General features: G+C 48.5%; 1 protein-coding gene across 1 annotated transcript; it reads left to right on the top strand.

Annotated features, from left to right (window-relative positions):
* CYTH4 (cytohesin 4) lies at positions 1-20,434 on the top strand. The gene is made up of 13 exons (XM_059472245.1): positions 1-81; positions 5,483-5,565; positions 7,875-7,975; positions 8,223-8,289; positions 14,002-14,120; positions 14,497-14,577; positions 15,224-15,336; positions 15,887-16,035; positions 16,999-17,110; positions 17,528-17,604; positions 17,953-18,024; positions 18,866-19,020; positions 19,350-20,434. The coding sequence occupies exons 1-13, from the start codon at positions 63-65 to the stop codon at positions 19,420-19,422; spliced, it is 1,221 nt and encodes a 406-aa protein (XP_059328228.1). The 5' UTR covers positions 1-62; the 3' UTR covers positions 19,423-20,434.
* Positions 20,435-20,780: the final 346 nt, after the last annotated feature.

Below are 20,780 nucleotides of genomic sequence, written 5' to 3'. Positions count from 1 at the left end.
CTGAACAAACCAAATACAAGGAGGAACACCAGTTGTGTTGCAAATATATCGTGCTCTTCAGGATGGACCTTTGTCCTGCTGGTAAGCCTCAACCATTGTGTGTCTTTTTTGGGTAGAGGGCTCTGTGCTCAGTTTGATGGAGAAGAGCACGCCATGAAATCCCAGCAGCCAGAGTGGGTGCTGTGGCTGGAGGAATGACATGCTGGAAGATCCCTGGTGGTACAGTTAAATGCTTATCAGTTTTCAGCATTAGGCATGGGTTTCTTTTTACTTGCTCTCCTTTCCCATCGGGAGAAATTTCCCCACAGGTTTGAATGGCCTTTGTGCTGAGAGTGTTCCTGCTCTGATTCCTTGGGCCAGCGGTGCTGAGCCGAGCTGGGAACTGACTCCTCAGTGTCAGTGGCATATGTGACACCTGGAGTGGTGAGCATTGTAGGCTTTGGCTGCTCTCACTGAACTCTGGCAAGCTCGTCCCTGGTGTTTCCCTACAGATGCCAGGAGCTGGCTTGCCTTGGTAGAGCCTCTCGTGCAGTTGGGCATCCAAGTGTAACACCCGTGCAAGGCTTTTGGTGCTGGGGCCTCCCTTGCTTATGGCCATGTTCGAGGTAGACAACTGTGTTGGGGTTCTGGAAGCTCCAGAGGATCTACAGGTGGGCCTGCCTGGTCCTGAAATAATCTCAGTGGGCAGATGTGAGTGAGGGGAAATGAACCACATCTGAGGAACTGAGAGAGATCTTGGGTTTTATTTCCTGCCCTGGCAGGTGGTGGATAAAGTGGTTGGGATTCAGCAAAGAAGGGCATGCCACCAGACTGAACATTTCCAGCTTCTGGCTGAGGAAGCTCTGAGTGTGTCAGAGAGGGAGAGCTGAGTGGGAACAGGCTGAACAAAGGAGGAAAAAGGATCACCTTGTAATATCTCCTCTCATTCTGACTCTGTCCCCTCAGGCTTTTGTGTATAGGATATGGAGAGTGAAAGCAAAAAGCAGTGCCCAGTTTCAACAACTGTTGTGCACTTTTTAGCTCTGAGGTGTGTAGGCAAGGAAAGGGAATGCTCAAGCTGCATACCAACCTTGCTGGCCAGGGAAATTGGTGGTACCTGTAGGAGCTGAGTTCTTGTCAGCATCTGACTGGTACTGAATGTTGGTGAAAATGGGTCTCCTGATCACCCAGCCCTCACAGTCTGAAAGCAACTGTGGGCAAAGGTTCTGCAGGACAAACTGGGCAGGAGGAGGGATAACTGATATTTTGCTATTTATTTTGGGCTGTGCCTTCAACAGAAACTGAGGATCTCCTAACTGAAGGTCTGACACAGTCATTCACTCAAGTTATGTGTTACTGCATTAATTATGTCTTGAAAGTGACACGTTCAAACAAGTGTACTTTCAAGACAGTATACATACTGCAATAGCACAAGGAGATCAGGCACTGTGGGGGTTTGCTCAGTTCTGGGTAGAGGCAGAGCCTGGAGACAGGCAATACCTGGAGAGATGTGCTGGCTCTGACTGATGGTTTTGCTCAATCCCATCCTGTCTTTCCACAGCTGAGTCAGAAAGTGGGTTTGTTTGATGCTGAACTCCCTTGGGACCCAAGGCTGCCGCCAGAAACATTTTCCAGTGAGCTTTAGAGTACTGATTGCATTTGGAATTGTGGCACGGTTGTCCTGAAGGTCAGAGGTGCACGTACACCTTTCTCTAGGGCCACTCTTACCTGGAGACATGATGGTCCTGCTAAGTGCACATCTGTTTGATGCCTTGGGGAGGCTGCTCTCACTGCAGTATGTGTCCTCTTCCAGCTTCCTTCAGAACGCTCTCAGGACTGTCTGAGTGAGGCCACAGAGCAGGTGTGCCAGGCCCTTGAGCTGGATGTGTGGCACAAAGGAGAGCAGACTGGTGCTGTGGTGTCCTGTGCTGGGATGTGTAGTCAAAAGTCATGGAAAGCTATCCTGAAGGATGGGTGTAAATTGTCACAAGAGATAATGGGGCCAGTAGACAACATAAATTCTTCTTCCCAGCTTTCCCCCCATAGCTGAAATGTGCAAATTAAATCTGTTGGGATTGATATTGAATTTCTTCTCACACGAGCTGGCAGAGAACTGTGGAGTGCTGCAGGAGGGAGATGTACATGGCTGGAGGGACTTGAGGAGTGGAAGGCTTTGTCATCTCTCTGCTACTAGACTGGCACCTATCTGTGGAGGTGGTGGTCTGTACTGGAGATTACACAGCAGCCATATCGAAAAAGAAAAGAAATTTCAGGTGAATTTTTTCTATCAGGGAGCTTCCTTCAAGCAGAAGCTGCCTATTGGGCTGCTCTGCTTTTGTGCTGCCGTGGGTGGAGGTGCCCAAACCCTTTAGCAGTGATACTTTAAGCCCTCCATTGCCTTGCAAATGAGCCTGATGAACCTTTGCTGTCATACCACAAGTGTGTAACACGGGTCTGCAGCGGTGACACAGATACAATCATTCTTCTTAACCTTCCCCTGCTGCTTCTGCAGTTCATCCTTCCAGCCCTCCTGGGTGGTCATTTCCCACTTACCTCTGTGCTTCAAAAGCCATCTGCCTATTCCTATAATTTTCCATGGAACTGAAAGCCACTGAACACCTGGGTGGTTCAGCACAGCCCTTTGCAGTGGGAAATGAAACCAGCAAACACAGAACTCTCTGCTCACCACACAAGTACCCAGATGTTTGGGCAACTCTGACCTGTCCTCTGGGCAGGGAGGCTGAAGTCATAAACCACACAACTGGAATTGAAGTTTGTGTCCTGAGTGACAGCACTGGAAATACAACCCTGGTCAGTTTGTTAAGAACTGGCAGGTCTTTCTATGTGGGTCTGCCCTGACAGTGGGGAAACAACCTCAGGAGCAGGTGTAAGACCCACAAATGTGATGCTGATGCACTTCCCTTTCAACATTTGCTCTCTGAAAATAAATTCCAAACAACAACCTAATGTTCTCTCTGGAGAGGATACTAGCCATTTTTTGTGTGTCTGAACTGGAAAACTTTGGTGTTGGTTGGGCTGAGAACATCCTTCTGAAACCTGCGCATGTTTTTGTGGTGTGTTCTTCACCAGGGTGAAATTTCCCCCTGTGCAGAGAACCCTGACCAGGGCTATGCTTCACCTGTGTGCTGACCTAGTCCTAGAGGGAAGTAGAGCTGAGGTGGTACTGAGGACTTCAATAAGGCATGGACCATTTTCTAAGGCAACCAAGGACTTAAGCTGTATAGGAAACCTGACAAAGACCGTCTCTGCAGCTCAGTCTAAATTGCCCTAAAAGTTTGATCCATCCATTTTTTCCAAACTCTGTCACCCTTTCCCACCTTTTTACTCCTTGATTGCTTCCCCTTCTTTGTGACTCCTTCTTTTTCTCCCCTGCCCTCCCCCCACACAGTCCTTCCCACACTTTTCTCATTCTGACAAACTCGGCAGGTGGGAGTTGGGGTTTCCAGATGTTCAGGAGGGAGGGGGCCTGTGTTAATTACAGCCTTGTTGGGGGTTGTGTGGGTGAGATGGCATCCCCTGGGAGCCTCATGACTCTTTGAGATGCTTTAGTAGACACAGAACAACTGAAGCAAAGCAACCAGCCACACCACAGAGTTTGCTGATGGGGTGGGGAAGGCAAGGTTCCTCAGGGCTGTCCTCCTATGGTGCTTTTGTGGAAAGAAACACAGAGCAAAAGGTCTTTGTTGTAATTTGTCAAGGAGTCACGCCAGTGATTCCACAATTACAAGCCCTGAAAGGAATGAGAGAGATACAGCTGGAGAGATGGAGATGCCAGCCTGATCTCCTGCAGACACCACAACTGCAGGATACAGAAATTAAGCTGAACAGCCTGGGCACTGCTCAGAGGCCCAGGGCTGACATTTAAAGGGAAGTCAGCAACCCACCAGACAAGTACCAGAGCTACTGCATGGTTTTGGTTGGTTTTCTTTGTGGTTTCTTCTCATTTCTTTGTTTTTTGTTTGCTAATCTTCCTGCCTGCTTTGGTTTTCCCCTCACCTACAGGTTTGGCTGTTGCAAGCTTTTGGATGCTTTTTTCCTTCCGTCTTGACTGGCTTCATCAATCAGACAGCTTCTTGTTGCTCTTCACAAGGGCTGCTTGCAGGGCTGGGAGGGCACGTGGGTCCTTCCCAGCCTGGATTTGTGCTGGCTCCTTGCCCTGTGCTTTACCCCCACAGACTCAGCAGCCTCTCCCCAGGGAATGCAATGCTTGAAACCATCAGGAAGAGTGGCAGGAAAGAGGCTGAAGCCTAAGAAAAATAACAGGAACATACTTAGCACATGGAAACCCAACCAGCCAGGAGGATAGGGGAGAGATTAGGATTGGGGAAGGCGAGTCTTTCTGAGCTGTTGTGGCCATGACAGGAAAGAAGCATACTAAGATGATTGCTCTTGTCGCTTTTCCTTCTGTCTGTCGTGGCTGCTTCCTTCCCTTTTTTTCTTCCACTCACATTTATAGCAGTTGTTTTGCATGTGAGATCCACACTAAGAGAATTTCCAATGCAACTGGTGCTACTTCCCCTTTTTCTGGGAAGACAGGAGGCCCAGGGGATTTTGTTTTATGAAACAGTGGAGCAGGGCATCCAGTGACTTGACCTGGCTTCCTGGGGACACTTTATCTTGCCGTGTTTAGTGCAGCAAGGACCCTGTCTGCAAGTTCACCAGTGATCTCCAGTGCTCTCAGCCATCTGCAAGCTCTGCTTTTTTCCTGGGGCCTCATCTTCTGCTTTGTCTCCCCTCTAGGGCTACAGCCTTCTCATTCTCCTTGCAGAAGAGGCTGTGGTTCACCTGCATTATATTTAGCAGCAGTACTGTCACCCCATTTTTTAGGTCTTTTGTGAATCATATTGTGGTTGCCTTGGTTTTGCTGCTATTTGTTTGAATTCCTGTACATTACAAGGAAGCCTACTCATATTTCTGCATTTTCTGTTCACAGAACAATTGTTTACAGAACAGCAGCCACTTAAAGACATTCCTTTTTCAGCAAGGCTTTCATCCCCTAGATCCTACTTGGAAAACCTTGATTTTCTCTCTTAAGCCATTCCTGACTCTAGCTATGGCAGATCAACTCACGAAGCCAGTGGTTTCTTGGGAGGTTTGGATGTAGATGAAGTTTTTAGGTCGTGAACTTTCAGTACCTAAAGATGACTGACATAACCACCAGAGAGCATTTTGTGAGACCTCTTCACTGTGCTCAGGGTGAGCAGAATTGGCTGAATAGGCAGTGGGTGCCTGCAGGGTCAGCTGAGAGGGCTGTGCAGAGCCTCTGGCTGCAAGGAGGGGGGTATGGTCTGTGTGCACACTCTGGGTTCAGAACCATTGGCAAGGCAAAGGTGAGGTGCAGTGGTTGCAACAGCAGGGAGCACAGAAATCAGAGTTGCTGTGGAATGACCCTAGGAGAAGGTAAGTGCTGAGAGGTTGGGGCAGCTTTTTCCATGATATGTTGGCCCCAGTAGAGTTTTCACAGGAATCTTTTTTCTTTCAGAATCAAATGGCTTGACTGAGGCTGAAGAGGCTGAAATAGAGACAATCAGGAAGCACAGGCAGGAGCTTTTGGATGACATTGAGGTAAGGACCATCCTGTCCCTTGTTCCTGCCTAGCCTTCTGAAATCTATCTTCACCAAGGACCATCTTTGCATAGCAGTCCAGGCCATGCAGAAGTGCTCTTGCAAAAGAGACATTTTCTCAGTCATGATCCAGCTTCAGTTTTAAACTTCAGGCTGCCCTGGCCTGTTTGCCACCAGGGTACATCCAGCCTGTGGTACTCTCTGCTGCATGAATCATCAGCTGCCCCAGTGGGATGTTTGAGCAACATTGAGCTGGGATTGTAAATGTAGGAATAAAGAAATGTCTTCACTAAGTCATGCTGGCAGGCGTCTGGCTCAGCGTTTATGATTCTTTTTAATTACTGATTACCGGCTAAAGGCATATCAGTCCTAGTTACCTGCAGCACCCCCTGTGTTTATCAGACTTTTGTTTGCTTTGTGGACCTCTAGCAAGTCCTCCATGAAGGATCCTGTCTCCAAAGAGGTCTCATGGCAGGACCTTCCACACAAGTGTCTGTGGCTGGGACTTGTTTTCCTTCTTTTTTTTTAGCAGACTCAACCATTTCTCCAGCAGCTCCTAAAATGTCTGGAAGTAACAGATTCAAAATCAGTCACTAAGACTGCATCACAGCCCTGCATGGTGCTGTGCCCTTTCCATTCCATTCTGCCTCCACCATGAAATGTGGTTTCCCATTTGAGAGAGCTTATAGCACTGAATCATTGGACTTGGACTGATTTTTTTTCCACAACATGAAGCTGTCCAGATGCCTAGGGAATAGCTGCAATATTTCCTGGAATGCAGTAAAGGATTAAGCCAAACTACGTGTTACTTCTTAGGCTTCCAGACCTCCTCTCTCTGCTGCAAACCAGAATGGTCTCTCATGCCCCCTCTGCAGAACAGAATGTGAATGTACGTGCCTGGGATTTGCTTGTGTGTGTTTGTTTCTCTTCAGTTTTCACAACAGGCAATGGGCACTATAAGAGCAGGATACTTGAACAGGAATGCTACATTTCTTTTGCCCACTATGGACAGAGAAAGGTTGCTAGACTGCACAAACCCATGCTTTCAAACCCAAAGCCATTAAGCAATGGAATACACAATGGCCAGTGGAACAGAGTGAGTTTGGGTGAAAAGAGTGCCATAGAACAAGAGACATTTTCCCCAGGGGATGTTTTTTTTCACAGTGTATCTATCAGTACCCTTAAGGACAAAGACTTGGGGGCATATCTGGGGCAAGGGGAGGGGGGGAAGAGAAAAGAGGATGGGTCTTGGCTTGCCAGTAACGCTGCAAAAAGCAGTGAATAAAATAAAATTGATAATAATTTGAAAGTAATGAGCTGAGATCACGGTTCTGTTACATTTGTGCAACACCTAAAACTTAGTAAGGAACACTCACAGCTCTGGGGACCAATGAAGCACAACAGAAGGTGGCCAGAGCAAAACTGAAACCCAGAAGTTCTTTTAATTTATGGAATATTGCAGAAATTCAGTTTCTCTATCTGATTATGTGCTCCATCCACATCCTCATTCCTTGATGAGAAAGGTTCTTTTATGACAGATCCTTTCTTCCCTTGCCTGTTCTGGTTGGTGTGGGGAAGAATTTGGGTGATTCCTAGAAGAGAGCTGTGGTGCACTTTGGCTTTGAGGTAGAACATAACTGCAGGATGGAAACGAGCTATAGACACTTTCATTTCCATGGTAACACAGAATATCCAGTTAAGGCAGCCATGGTCTGTCATGGGCCTAAAGGAAAGTAAATTCCACAATTGATTTTTTAAAATCTGGCAGTAATTACTTTACTCCTTCTCTCTTTTTTCTCCACTGAACAGAGTTGTCTGTTCAATGGTATTTAAATGACAGGCACATTAAAAATTCTGTGTTTCGCAATACAGCCACTTTAGGTTCATATTGATCTCACAGTTACCAGTTCCACTTCTCCTTTCCTAGATGTGTAGCAAGGCTATGCAAAATAAAAGCTCAAAAGGAATGGGCAGAATGGAAGGATTCTTGCATCTGACATTGTTTGAGGAACTGGAATTGACAGTGGGGCAAGTTCCCTGACACCTGCCACTTTGATTAAGCTTGATTTTTCCAGTCTTGATTGGCAATAGGCATGAGAACATCCTTCTGTCTCTCTTTCCATCTGGAATCCAGCAGGGTCATTCCAGAGCAGTGCCCATTTCATAGGCATCCTTGGCTGGTCATGACCGCCTGACCTGTCCTTTTCCTGTGACCGAGGGAAGAAGTTAGACATGCTCTCATGCTTCCTTAGGCTGTGTCTGCTGTGTTCCCCTCCATTGCCTTCATCTTCCTGATATTGCTTTTGCAGAAGCTGAAGGAGCAGATTGCTGAGGTTATTGCAGAAATTGAGCGTTTCCAACGTGAAGAGGAGAAGCAAGTGGCAGACAGTAATCCTGAAGAGCAGATCAGGTAAGTGGAATGAGTATTCCTTTGCTTACAAAGTCTCTCTTTATAAGTTGAAAAAACAAAAACACTCATGGGGTTTGGTTCTCAACAATGTCAGGGAAATGGGCAGGGAAATGAGGCCCTTCTCTTCTCAGATTTCTCATTATTCCTGGATAGTCAGACAACTGTCCATGTGATATCTCACCTTGTGAGTGAAATCACATGGTCCTTTATTCTAAGTTTGACTTTTCCTTCTTTTTTGTGTTTACAGCAAGCAGTCAGAGAGGGATAAAATTCTGTCCCTGGGCCGGAAGAAATTTAACATGGATCCTGAAAAGGTAGGATTTGTTCATTTCACCTCTGAGGGTAAAGCTGGGAGGAAGAGCCTCTGCTGGCTCCTGTTCCAGTTGCAGCCACTGATGTCCAAGGAGCTGTGGCAGAGGACTGTGGGGATGGGTTCCCACCTCACTGAGGCTCCTGTTGGGAGCAGCCTCCACCCTGCCCCTGACTGAGGTCTTCTGATATAATCAAGCTCTGTTGCCTCCCCCACCATGGGCTTAGAGGCCACACCATGCAATTCAGCCCAAACCTAAGAGAAGTAAAGGGAGGATGCTGCGACACTGCCAGCATGCCATGAGAGCTGGACTTCCTTCAGCACAGCCCTTCTGACTGTCAGAGGCTAGGAGCTTGCTATAATGTGACAAAGGAGGATGAACTAAGAAGGTGAGAAGTTTTGAGAGTGTGTCAGGTTCCTTGGCTCATTCAGAACAGGAGAGGAGAGAATGCCTCTGTCATTTTGGAAACAGTTTTGCTTGAATTGTGGAGTTAACATAGCTTTTCCACTTTCTGGAGCTCTGACCACTGATATCAAGGCTCCATAGCCTTCAGCCGTCTGCAGAAAACTCTAAAACTATCATGATTAAGTAGAGAAGATATAAGAAAGTACCCTCTTCCTTCCTTCTCATTAGTGGAGCATATTTTGAGCTCTTCGAGAAAACCACAAGCTGTGATCAAACGATGGGTGATCATTAGCTCACCACCGCAGCCAACATCTTGGGTGGCTGCTGCTCTGTGTGACAGCTCTTCATGCCTCCTCTGTGCCCTGCTGAGAGCGCCAAGGTGCCTTTCTCAGTGTGCACAGCCCAGCTGGAGTGCTTGCCAGTCCCCTGGATGTCCCTCTGCCAGTGGAGTTGTCTCAGAGCAGCGATGTCCGCACTTAGAGCCTGTGTGAGAGTTGGTTTTATTTTGCCTTTCTGCCTGACCTTGGTTTGCAGCCCCTAAGGCATCTCTCTCTGCCATGCTGTGCAGGAGTGTCCAAACTAACTCTAACCCCAAATCAGTTTAGCTTTATGAGTTCAGTGCCAATCAGACTTGTCAAAATGTTACATGCTCTGTGTCTATATAATGCAGATCCCTGATTATTGCCTCCCTCTTGCTACATGCCATAGAGTGGGAGGTGCTGCAATGCAAGGAAATTTCTTTGCCCCTCCTTTCTAAGGTTACACTCCATCCATGCAATGCTGATACTTAAAAATTAGTTCCTCTCTCCAAGATCCCATGGAAAGTTCCTGAGGCTGGAGGAGGTAAGCATTAGGAATCCAGTTGATAAACAGCTTTGGGGAGAAACATTTTCTTCTGGAAAATGGGGCCCCATCATCACTGTCACCGCCATCTTTTCATAAAAATCCTTTCTTTAGGATTTTCCCTTCTGGGAAGCTGAGGCCCCAGAAAAAGAATGTAAACAATGGTTATCTGCTGCTGTGGAATGCAACAGGTGCACCTGTGATTGGCCCATGTTGGATGTGAATAGTTAATGGCCAATCAAGGACCGAGCTCTCTCTGGGACAGAGTCAGAGAGAACTCCTTTGTGATTCATTCTTTTCTATTCTTAGGTTAGCTAGCTTTCTGAGAACTTTTCCTTCTATTCTTTTTAGTATAGTCATAATGTAATATATATCATAAAATAATAAATCAAGCCTTCTGAACATGAGGTCAACATTCTCACCTCTCTCTCACCCTGAAGACCCTTGTGACCACTGTCACAATTGGTGAACCCCGAGTGAATGAGGAGGACAAAACCATCAATTGGTGACCCCTCGTCTGAAGAGCAAATTACTTGGAGAGACCCCCAGAGGAGCAAGTGCTGCACTGGGTAAACCCTGAATGTGTGGCATTGATGGTTGCTTCACAAGTGACCACAGAAGTCGATTCTAGCCAGGAGCTGAAGAACTGAAGATCCTGATTTGGACAGAGTTCACAGCAAGGCTGACCACAAAGAGAACCTTCTGAAAAGCCTCCAGGAAGATGTTTGGAAAGCGCACCAGCACCATGGAGCTGGCCAGAGCCTGCTAGACTCTTTCAAAAGGTAAAGGTGTTGGCTTTTCCCTTCCTGAAAATGCGGCCCTTCATAGTTTGTGGCTGTTGATTTGGAGGATTTCCCCCATAGAGGAGGAGGTTCCTTTCTCCCCTTCAGAGGAGAATTTTATTGCCCTCTGGCAAAAATGGGATGAAGAGGACGGAATTCTCCTGTTGGAGACAGATTTCTATGAGTTTTTTCGATGGGCAAAGCTCTTTGGGTTTTTCACGGATGTGCTGTACGCACTCGATGTGTTCGTATGGGAGTACATGGACTCCATTTTCCAATTTGTTTTGGACCGTGGGTTTGGATACCTCCAGATTTATCCAGCATTTAGAATGCTCTTTCCAGTTTTGAAACAGAGAGCAGCTGTTTTACCCTGGATTGCTAACTGCAACGGGCTCGCCCCATTTCCCCTGTCTCCAGCAGGAGAAGACCCTTTGCGGGGGGACGATCTGCTGCTTCCCAGCCCCACTGCATCCCGGTGGGCGGGGGGGGGAGTTTTGCCGGGAGCCGAAGTTTTTTTTACTGCGTCTCCGGGGAGTGAAGAGTGCGCGGCGCCACCCCGGCCGGCGCCGCGAGCACCGCCCCGGCCTGCGCCGCAAGTACCGCCCTGGCCAGCGCCGCGAGCACCGCCCGGACCCGCCCCACAGCCGCCTCCCTGGGCGGTCCTGCCCGCGCCTTCACCGGCTTCCCCGCCTGCTCCTGAGAGCTCAGAAACACCGCTCCCTGCAGCTGCGTCGCTGTTGCTGGGCCATGGAGATCCGGAGCCATTTCCGCCGCTTCCCGTGGCTGCGCCGCTGTTGCTAGGCGACGACGACGCGGCTGCCGCTTCCGGCTCAGCGGGGGATGCATTCTCTCCGGCCTCGCCGCCTCCGCCAGCCCCCTCTCCGGCCTCGCCGCCTCCACAGCGGATCCCGGAGCCGGCAGAAGACGCTGCCGACCCCGTGTCGTGCCCGCCAGCCTCTCCCGCAGAGGCAGAGCAGCCTGCGGTCCCGCCGCTCCCAGCAGCAGCTGCCGTGGCGGCTCCTGCACCCAGCGCGATTTACCCCCCGAGTTTTTCGGGTTGTCCCGGGGCTGCCCCTGCGGGGGGACCTGGGGCAGGGGAAGAGGGCATTGGTCTCTCCTTCCGTGGAAGAGGCATGGCCCGACAGCTGGGGGCTGGGGCAGCCCGTCTGCCGACATTCAAAATCAGCATTCTCGGCGGATTGGGAGGTGGTTGGTCAGTTGCTTTCCCTTAGGGGGTGCAAATCTCTCTGCCGCCCCTCATGCACCCCAGCGGCGAGGGGCAGGTGGGTCCCGAGAGTTCTGCTTTGGTCCCCAGCCCAGAGGGGGTAGGGGCGGGGGGCCGTGAGGCAGATGGGAGACACACCTGTTGCATTTGCATTGCAGAGGCAGAGGGCACAGTAGGAAGCGATCATGGCTTGTTTGCTGTGGGGAACGAACATTCCTAGACCCGAGATAAGGGTTCTTGGGGCTTCTTCTATTCCCCTGCTGCTGGCATGCCTCAGTGATTTTGGGGAAAAGAAGCGTCTCACCACGCGTTCTGCCATTGTACTGGCAGCAGAGTGCAGGCCTGTGGCAAGACAGAGCCTGCCTCAGGGGCTGGGCCTGGGCTGTTGGGCTCGGGTCCCTGGACCAGGGCCACCTCCCAGCCTCCTGATGGATTTGGGGGTTTTGCTTCCCCCTTCCGGTCCTGGCCCGCCTTTTTGTGGCCAGATCTGGGGTTCCTGATCTGTTCATGGGCCAGGGCCCCCCAGGGCCTTTCTCTGGCTCTGCTCTGCTGCTGCTACTTTTAACGATTAAAAAAAAAAAAAAAAAAAAAAAAGAGTTGAAATAGCTGGCAGTAGCTCTGAAGCATTGAAGGGCCAAAAATTAGCTTCAGCCCAAAGTTGTTCAATAAAGGGCTGTGGCAAGAAATTCCAGAAGTTGTCTCAAATTGTTTAAAATTCTTTGTGACTGTCAATGGACTTTTGATAATTATTGATGGACTTTTCTGCAGCAAGCCTGCTTCAGGACCAAAAAGGAGTTTCAGAGATGGCAAAGAGGAACATCTTCAGTCCATGGACTTTTTCTGAAACTCAGCTGCTTGAACTTGAACTTTCTTTACATTGTTTTTGCATTTTCTTATATTGTAAGATTGTTTTGGTGATTTGATAGAATTGTATGTTCTACAGGTGAAGAAATTCCCTGTTCATTCCACACCAGCACTTGATTGAGATTTGGATTGGCAACAGATAACCTGTCAAGTGTTTGTTCTTTCCTCTGTATATGCAGAGGAAAGAGAAAATTACAAACTTTTTTCTTTTTAATTTAATAAAATTAAAAGGGTGAAATGTCACCGACATATTTTCATAAAAATCATTTCTTTAGAATTTTCCCTTCTGGGAAGCTGAGGCTCCAGAAAAAGAATGTAAACAATGGTTATCTGCTGCTGTGGAATGCAACAGCATTCCTGTGATTGGCCCATGTTGGATGTGTAGAGTTAATGGCCAATCAAGGACCAAACTCTCTCTGGGACAGAGTCGGAGAGAGCTCCTTTGTGATTCATTCTTTTCTATTCTTAGCTTAGCTAGCCTTCTGAGAACTTTTCCTTCTATTCTTTTTAGTATAGTCATAATGTAATATATATCATAAAATAATAAATCAAGCCTTCTGAACATGAGGTCAACATTCTCGTCTCTCTCTCACCCTGAAGACCCTTGTGACAACTGTGACACATCACACCTGCAATGCTTTTCAAAATTAAATTGATCTTACTGAAAATCTGTCTAGGGAAAAAGAAAGGAAAATAGAGTGGAAAAATCTCACAAAAATTTTGATTTCTTTGTTTAAAACTGCTTTTTCTTTGGGGCCTTTTAAAATAGTTACATATATATTGCAAAAGAAAGTGAAATGATTCTCTTGAAGTAGAACATGTTGATGGATCTAAAACAATTTTCATTCTTTTATTGTATATTGCAAGGAGAATTGCAGTGTGGTCTGGAGAACTGCAACATTGTGAGATTGTCAAGAATCTTTTGAAAAAAGCCTCAGCTTTTTCTCTGCCTTTAAAAGTCATGAAATTCTCTCTAAAATAGGATATTGACTCTTTGTACAACCCAACTCACAACCTCTATATTCCTTAAAAAGCATATTCCATCCTTATTGTCTAGGAGGGATGGAGCTGAAAAGATTGCAGACTTCTCTGTTCTGTGGCATAGAAGAAAAATCTAGGAAAAAATTGTCTCAAATTGTTTCAAGCCCATATTTTTGTCTGAGTACATTTTTTTTTATTATGCCTTCTTTAAAATAAACAATTTTTCTTTTAAGTTAATTTAGGGGGGAAAAGACATTTAGGAACAGAACAGGAAGACATTTTGATTGAAAACATTAAAATTTATTATTTTGACTTTTCCTTTTTAGACTTTAAATCTACATTGCCCTATTTTGTTTGAGTTTCCATCCCAGTGAAACATTTAGCCAAATCTAGGGATGAAATGAAAATGAGACTGACAACCCATAGTGGACGAAGAGGGGTTGAATGAAGATGAGAACGTGGCTGTGGTCTCCCATGAAGGGAGTGGGGAGTACACTAAGAGAAGAGAGGAGCAAGTACACTAAAGCTAAGGAAGGCTGATATCAGTGTTGGGATCCTGTTTTCTCAATAGATCATAGAGCTGCTTTACTTCCCAGTCTTGCTTCTCCTTCCCAGGGGATCCAGTACCTGATAGAGCACCAGGTGTTGTCTTCAGACCTTCAGGAGATTGCCAGATTCCTCCACAAGGGTGAAGGCCTGAACAAGACAGCCATTGGCGATTACCTGGGTGGGAGGTGAGCAACCCAGGAGGAGGAGACCCCTTGGAGTCCCTGTCCTGCCCGGCGCCTCTGAGCTACCATTTTGGATGACCTGTGGCAGACCTCATCCAGGGGCCAAGACTGAGCATATCTCCAACCACAGTGGGCTGGGTGGGCAGGACACCCCTGGGAGGGCCTTTGGAATGTGACTAAGGCTGGCTGTATGGGCTGCCTTTTCTCCTGCCTGTAATGGGATCAGTCATCCCAGAATGGAGTGTGCACCTTGACTTCTTCTTGGTCAGAGGGGAAGTGAGACTGGGATGGAGCCAGGTGCGTGTTGTCACACCAAGGGACATCCAGGCAGAGCAGGCTCAAAGCTCTCTTCTGACCTTTTCCCTCTCTGCTCTCCCAGGGACCCCACAAACATTCAGATCCTGCAGGCCTTTGTGGCATGTCACCAATTTGCCAACCTCAACCTGGTGCAGGCACTGAGGTGAGTGAGCGTGCAGGGGACAGTGCTGGAACCTGCTCAGCCACTGGCCCTCACCACACAGGAAGGTCAGGAAGCCCTCTTGGGCTGAAGTGGGAGCTTCCCAAGGCCCTGCTGTGTGTGTTGGCTCCAGGTCTGTTACTCTGTGAGGCATCAGCAGTTTCTCAGGGGGGTGGGAAGCACTTTGATTGCCCCTTGATTTGGTTGCCCATGTGCAGAAGAGTGGGTTACTGTGGTTTCAGTGTCTGGGGGATGAAAAAGGTTGATTTGGCAGCAGGAAACGTCTGTCCTCAGTGCCCATTACATCAATAACAAAGTGACTCTGCTTTAGGGCACTTGTTTTATTGAGACTGCCTCCTGGCAAGACTCTTTCTCCTGAGGCCTCTGCTGCCTTGCAGGGCTCTCATTAGGGGAGCAGAGCCGTGATTTCTGGGAGCCTTAGTTCTCCTTCCTGCATTCAGGGTGTTGGAGGGTGATGTATCCAGAAAATTTCCAGAGAGGAGCAGAGCTCCTGCTCCATGGCCTGTGTTGTCTCCCCACTGTGATGGGGTCACTTCTCTTATGCTTGTGGTGTGGCACGGGTTGAGGGGAGGCACCCCTGTCCCTTGGACCCCATCTGACTGGTGCTGTGACACTCTGCTCCCAACAGACAGTTCCTCTGGAGCTTCCGGCTGCCTGGGGAGGCGCAGAAGATTGACAGGATGATGGAGGCCTTTGCCAACTGGTACTGCAAGTGCAACCCAGGAGTGTTCCAGTCCACAGGTAGTTAAGGGAGGAAGGCCTGTACAGCTGAGCTAGGCTGTTTGCCAGGGAGAGGAGCCTTCCCTTTCCATTCACAAAGGACAGGCAGCATCACTAGGAGGTGTTTCCCCTTAAGCTAAAGGAGGCAGCCCAGTTCTTGTGAAGATTTTCAATAAACTGAGCATCTTCAGGCCTCCTTTTGCTACTGTGCTCCAGGCCCTCCTGATGGGCACCAGACTGGAGAAGGGCTCCCAGCCTCACATGAGGTGTTACCTCATCCCAGCAGGGATAGCACGGACAGATGTAGGTCTGCAGAACCTTTCCTGCTGGCAGAGCTGTTATTAGACTGCATCTGCCCAACATGCCCCATTATCCTAAGGGCATGGAATGACCTCCCTGATAGGAAATCAACTGTGTCCCTCTTTCTCCTAGCAGAGGGAACCCTTCTTCTCCTACAAATGAGAGGATGACTCTCTTCTTCAAGTGACTAAAATCCAAGCCACCTGTGGTGTGGATTGTTCTGCCCTGTAAGACAAGTGCCACCCATGCTGATTTTCTTTCTCATTGCTAGATACCTGTTATGTACTCTCCTTCTCTATCATCATGCTTAACACCAGCCTGCACAACCCCAATGTGAAAGACAAACCCCACTTTGAAAGGTTTGTGTCCATCAACAGAGGCATTGACAATGGAGGGGACCTGCCAGAAGAGCTTCTAAAGGTAAGAGGAATTCCCATTCTCTCATCCCCTGGGTGCACTGAGAAGCAAAGGTGCAGAGACAGGAAATGCACCCATTAGCAAAGCTACAGCTGGCATTTTCCTGAAGGCTCAGCAGGCATGGAACCTGCCCTGTGAGGCAAGGTAGAGGTGGGCAGCCTGCTTAGGTGTATCTGCCTTCACCCAAGGAGCCTGGCCCAAAAAACTTCTGTCTTGTGTCAAAGGGGCTGCCTGCATCCCACACCTGGGCTTTGCTGAGCAGCATCCCCTCAGGGTAGAGGCTTTAGATCTTTTTCCAGAGTGTTATTTCTTTCAGGCAATTTAGGGAAGGTGCAAGACCCTGTAGTCTTTTTTTTCCCCCTTGGCTTGGGATTTGTGTAGTAAATGATGGCAGATGTAATGATGTGAACAACATTTCAGCATCCTTTGAGAGCAGTAACCTGCCTCCCTGTCACTGCTGTATGAATGTCACCCTTTGTGCCCCGCAGTGCCAAAGCTTTGGCTCTGTGAAATGTGCCTCCTTGTGGCCATGGAGGTCTACGTGCTGCTCTCCCTGCCGCATTTGACACCACCAGCCCAGGTTCTAAATGAGGCTGCACCTCTGCTGTGCTGAGTCCCATCCTAGTGCCTTAATAGTACCCACAGTAGCACTTGTGACATGCTGGGTTTGCTCACTGCAGCCTGTCTTGCTATGGGAGCACCATTTCATGGCTGTGGTTTTCCAAACTGAGACTCTTTTTATGGCACAAGATGCAGAAAAGAGCTGGTGATCCCCCTGGAGACCCTGTGAGGTGCAGACTGGGGACTGTTTTACCCCCAGTGCTCATCATGTGCTCTCCTGCCCTTCACCCAGCTTGCCTTGTAAAAACAGAGTGGTGGATAGATGGACCTAGGATAGTTGTGTACAAGCTTTATCTGAAATCAACCTTTCTCTCTCTGTCCTTCCCCACCAATGCTCTGGGGCAGAATCTGTTTGAGAGCATAAAGAACGAGCCGTTCTCCATACCAGAGGATGATGGCAACGACCTCACCCACACTTTCTTCAACCCTAACCGTGAAGGCTGGCTGGTGAAACTAGGTAAGGGAGGGGCTCCCCTAGCTCCTCTGGCTCCCCGTTTGCCTGCCTCCCACCACAAATCTGCCCCAGGAACCTACCGTCATCTCTGCTGTCCTTTGCTCCCGTCTGCTGTGGCAGGCTGAGGCTGACACCTGCTGTTGAAACCAGCTGCCTGCTCCCTCGTCCCAGCTCCTGCAGGCTCTGTCTGCTCAAAAAGGGACTCAAAAACATAGCCCTCCCCATTCCCAGACCCAGCAGAGCAAAACTGGCTCTGTGTGTGAGTGTCTATCACACAGCGTCACGTCAGTGGTGCCGTGCTGTCTCCTTGGGGCTCAGCCACAGGGAGAGCTGGGAGGGTGTGACTGTGTGCATGTCAGGAGCTTGGGGGAAGGACAGAAAAATGTGTGACTAATGGCTCCTGAACCTCACTGCCTTTAGGAGGACGTGTGAAGACCTGGAAACGCCGCTGGTTCATTCTGACTGATAACTGCCTGTATTACTTTGAATATACCACGGTAAGGGCTTAACTCATGGCTGGGTGGTTATGAGCCTCTGAGGGGCCAGGGAGGAGCAGAGGCTAATCTCCCCCTTTTACCCTGTGCTCCCAGACTGATCTCACGCCTCCACTCTCTCCTGTGCTGTTTCCTCACCTCCCATGGGGAGGAGGAGAGAGGCTGGACACTGTGGCTGTGGTCTCCTCTTGACTAAACTCCCCATTGTGTCAATGGAAGGGGTCTCCTGCGGCAGTATTCTGCCCTTGTCACCTCCACTAAGGCCCGCACAGGGGAAATCAGAGAGGTTCTGAACAGTGGCATAAATTTGGGGAGTATGTTGGGTGTTAATTCATGTTTCCTTGCCTTCAGGACAAAGAGCCTCGGGGCATCATCCCCTTGGAGAATCTATCAGTCCGGAAGGTGGATGATCCTAAAAAGCCAGTAAGTGTCCATTGGCTGGCACTCTGCCAACACAGGCTATCAGATGGTTGGGGGAAGAGAAGAGGCACAAAGATGACTCCTACCCTACACAAATTGCTCGTGTTCTACTTGCTTCTCAGAGGGAAGGTGCCGTTGCAAACTGCCTTGTTTGCCCCATCTAGACAAGGCTGTGTTTTTAATTTATGTTTTTGGTGTAAGTAGAGAGCTGTCCTTTGGCTGACTGTATTGTATGTTTTCATGTGTGTATGTGTGTGTAGGGGGGCAGAGATGAATGCACACAGCTGACTCCCTACTTATTTTGCACCAGGAGACGTGGGTTTAATTTCTCTCCTCGGGATTCTCCATAATGAGTTACAGCACATGTAGACCAAACAGAACTGTTGGTGTTAGGGAACTTGCCCAGGAAGTGACTCATTTCTTCTGTGTGTCTTTTGTGGATACCCACTTTTCAATGTGTCATGGCTCTGGGAAAAGTGCCTTCTATCTGTGTGGTGGCAGGCAGAAAAGAGGATGCTGCATCTACTTAAGAGGGGGAAGGATTTTCATTAGTGGAGTGGAGTGACAGATCCTAGAAGGTGTGTTTTGATAAGTGTTGATGCTCCATCTCTCCATAAAGCCTGGTTTTAATGTCCAGTTGCTCAGAGGAGGGGTGTGCCTACCTAAGAAGGAAGGTCATCTAACTCATAGGGAAATTTTTGGAGTGAGGGAAGATAGGGTCATTTGCATTTTGGAGACTCCTGTCTGTTGAAAGCTCTCTTGGCCTGTTACCCATGGTTGAAGGCAGCAGCCTTCTTTGTCCCCTGTCTAATCCTACTGCTCCACTTTGTTTCCTTTTGAACAGAACTGCTTTGAACTCTTCATTCCCAACTGCAAAGGGCAGAAGATCAAAGCCTGCAAAACAGATGGGGATAGGAAGGTGGTTGAAGGCAAGCATCAGTCCTACAAGATCTCAGCAGCCACTCCAGCAGAGCGTGATGAGTGGATTGAGGCAATACGGTGAGGAGAGCGTGAGGCTTGAGTTGCCTTTTTTCAGCCCTGGGATCAAGTGGCCACAAAGTTTATTTGGTTATCTTTTATGAGAGCTTGAAAAGGGGGGTGGGAAGAAATGTTTGCAGTATAACAACTATGGTATTCCTTGACTTTAAAGAGTTTTGAAGTCCCTTCTGGAGAATCTCTAGCCACAGCTAAATTCTCTGCTGTAAGTCTGCAGATCTCCAGTCCTACATTTTGATAAGTGATGTCTCTGTGCAAGTTCAGTTAGTTTGTCTGTGCTGCTCTCCATCATTAAATCTCTTACTTTTGCTCCCATTTCTTCTAATTTCCAGGACCAACATCACACAGCATCCTTTCTATGATCTGGTCTCTGCCCGTAAGAAAAAGATTGCCAGCAAAAACTGAACCATGACCTGGTCACGGCATCAGAAAGGTGGAGGTTATTGGACAGCTTCCCTCTCACACTGGGCTCTTCCAGTGAGGAAATTTGGGAGCTTTGGTTCCATCTGCCTCCCACCTGGCAGGCAGATGACTGACAGGACAGCTTGCCCTCTGCCTCTTCCCCTTCCAAACTGAAGGCAGAGGCGCAGGGTGCGATCCACTGAGGACTCAGAACTGTGGGCAGGGAGTTGCCCATGTCCAAACATAAAGGCTCAACAGCAATTGGCCTTTGGGCTCTCCCATGTAGGCCCAGACATGTGGGACAGGATCTGAGAGGAAAAAGGAATGTCTGCACAGTGTCTCCAGCCCCTCCTGTTGTCACACCAGGCCAGGGTATTTTTCTGTGAGGGACCATGTGGATTCTCTTGGAGCTGAGCATCTCCCAGTCAGTTGCAGAGCAGAAAGGCCCCAATGGTTTCTCTTCCATGAACAGATGTGTAGTGGTTGTGGGGTGGAGGCCACCAATATTTAGAAACTTGCTGTGAAACCAGAGGTCAAAGTAAGATCAGAAGCCCTCAGTCCAGAAGAAATCCCTCTCTCCCTTCCTACATCCTGTAGTGAGGGCTGTAATCCTGGGAAGTCCCCGCTCGGTAACTGTGCCATAAATGTTAAAAAGTTAGAGATAATTGAATCCCTATCCAACATAAGGGCTAACTGAGCAGAGAGATGCTGTGGGACCAGGAAAGCAGCTCTGGGTGTTTTGTTTTTCTTTTTTGAGACTCAGGGATCACCACAGATTTCCTTAGGGAAGAAATCCAAACTCTAGCTCTCCTCCTGGCTGATGGCTCCCTGACAAAGGTTGGTTCCTTGAGGCCTGGGTTTTGTATCTGAAAGTTTTGCAGTCAGATGGCATGAAAAAATGGAGGTACATACACCTACCTCCCCACCAGCACACACACAGAGGCATTCATTCCCATCTTCATACAATGGTATCATCTGGAGCCTGGGGGTTTTGTCTCTTGTGTAAAGAGAGAAATAAAAAGAGGTTAAAACAAGCCCAAAACTCAGGGTAACGTGGTCATTTTCATGATAAAGTCAGAGGATGTGAGACAAGAGTATCACGTTCCAGCAGAGCAGCCTGAGCACTGCTGCAGTCTCTTGGCTTTTTCCTTCCTGCAGAGGGCTGTATCTACCAGGCAATCTGCAGCAAGGCCAGCACAGCCCAATTATTCATTCCACCTCTTTTTGCCCAAGCCTCAGGAATGCTGAATTAATTTCAGGAGGCAGGGAGCGTATCTCAGAGCTGAAGCATGCGCTCACCCTGGAGAAGGAGCGTGAAGGTTTTCTTCTGCTCATGCCTGCAAATGTCTCCTGCACTGAAT

This window comes from Ammospiza nelsoni, chromosome 5 (assembly GCF_027579445.1).
Source record: "Ammospiza nelsoni isolate bAmmNel1 chromosome 5, bAmmNel1.pri, whole genome shotgun sequence".
NCBI lineage: Eukaryota > Metazoa > Chordata > Aves > Passeriformes > Passerellidae > Ammospiza > Ammospiza nelsoni.
Note: the sequence above shows the minus strand (reverse complement) of the source record. Positions and strands in the feature narration are given on the sequence as shown.

Excerpts from the sequence above, each read along its gene's own strand:
- CYTH4 (XM_059472245.1), top strand. Across the intron at positions 14,578-15,223 it reads AACCTGGTGCAGGCACTGAG|ACAGTTCCTCTGGAGCTTCC; the intron begins GTGAGTGAGCGT and ends TGCTCCCAACAG. Across the intron at positions 17,605-17,952 it reads ATTACTTTGAATATACCACG|GACAAAGAGCCTCGGGGCAT; the intron begins GTAAGGGCTTAA and ends CCTTGCCTTCAG.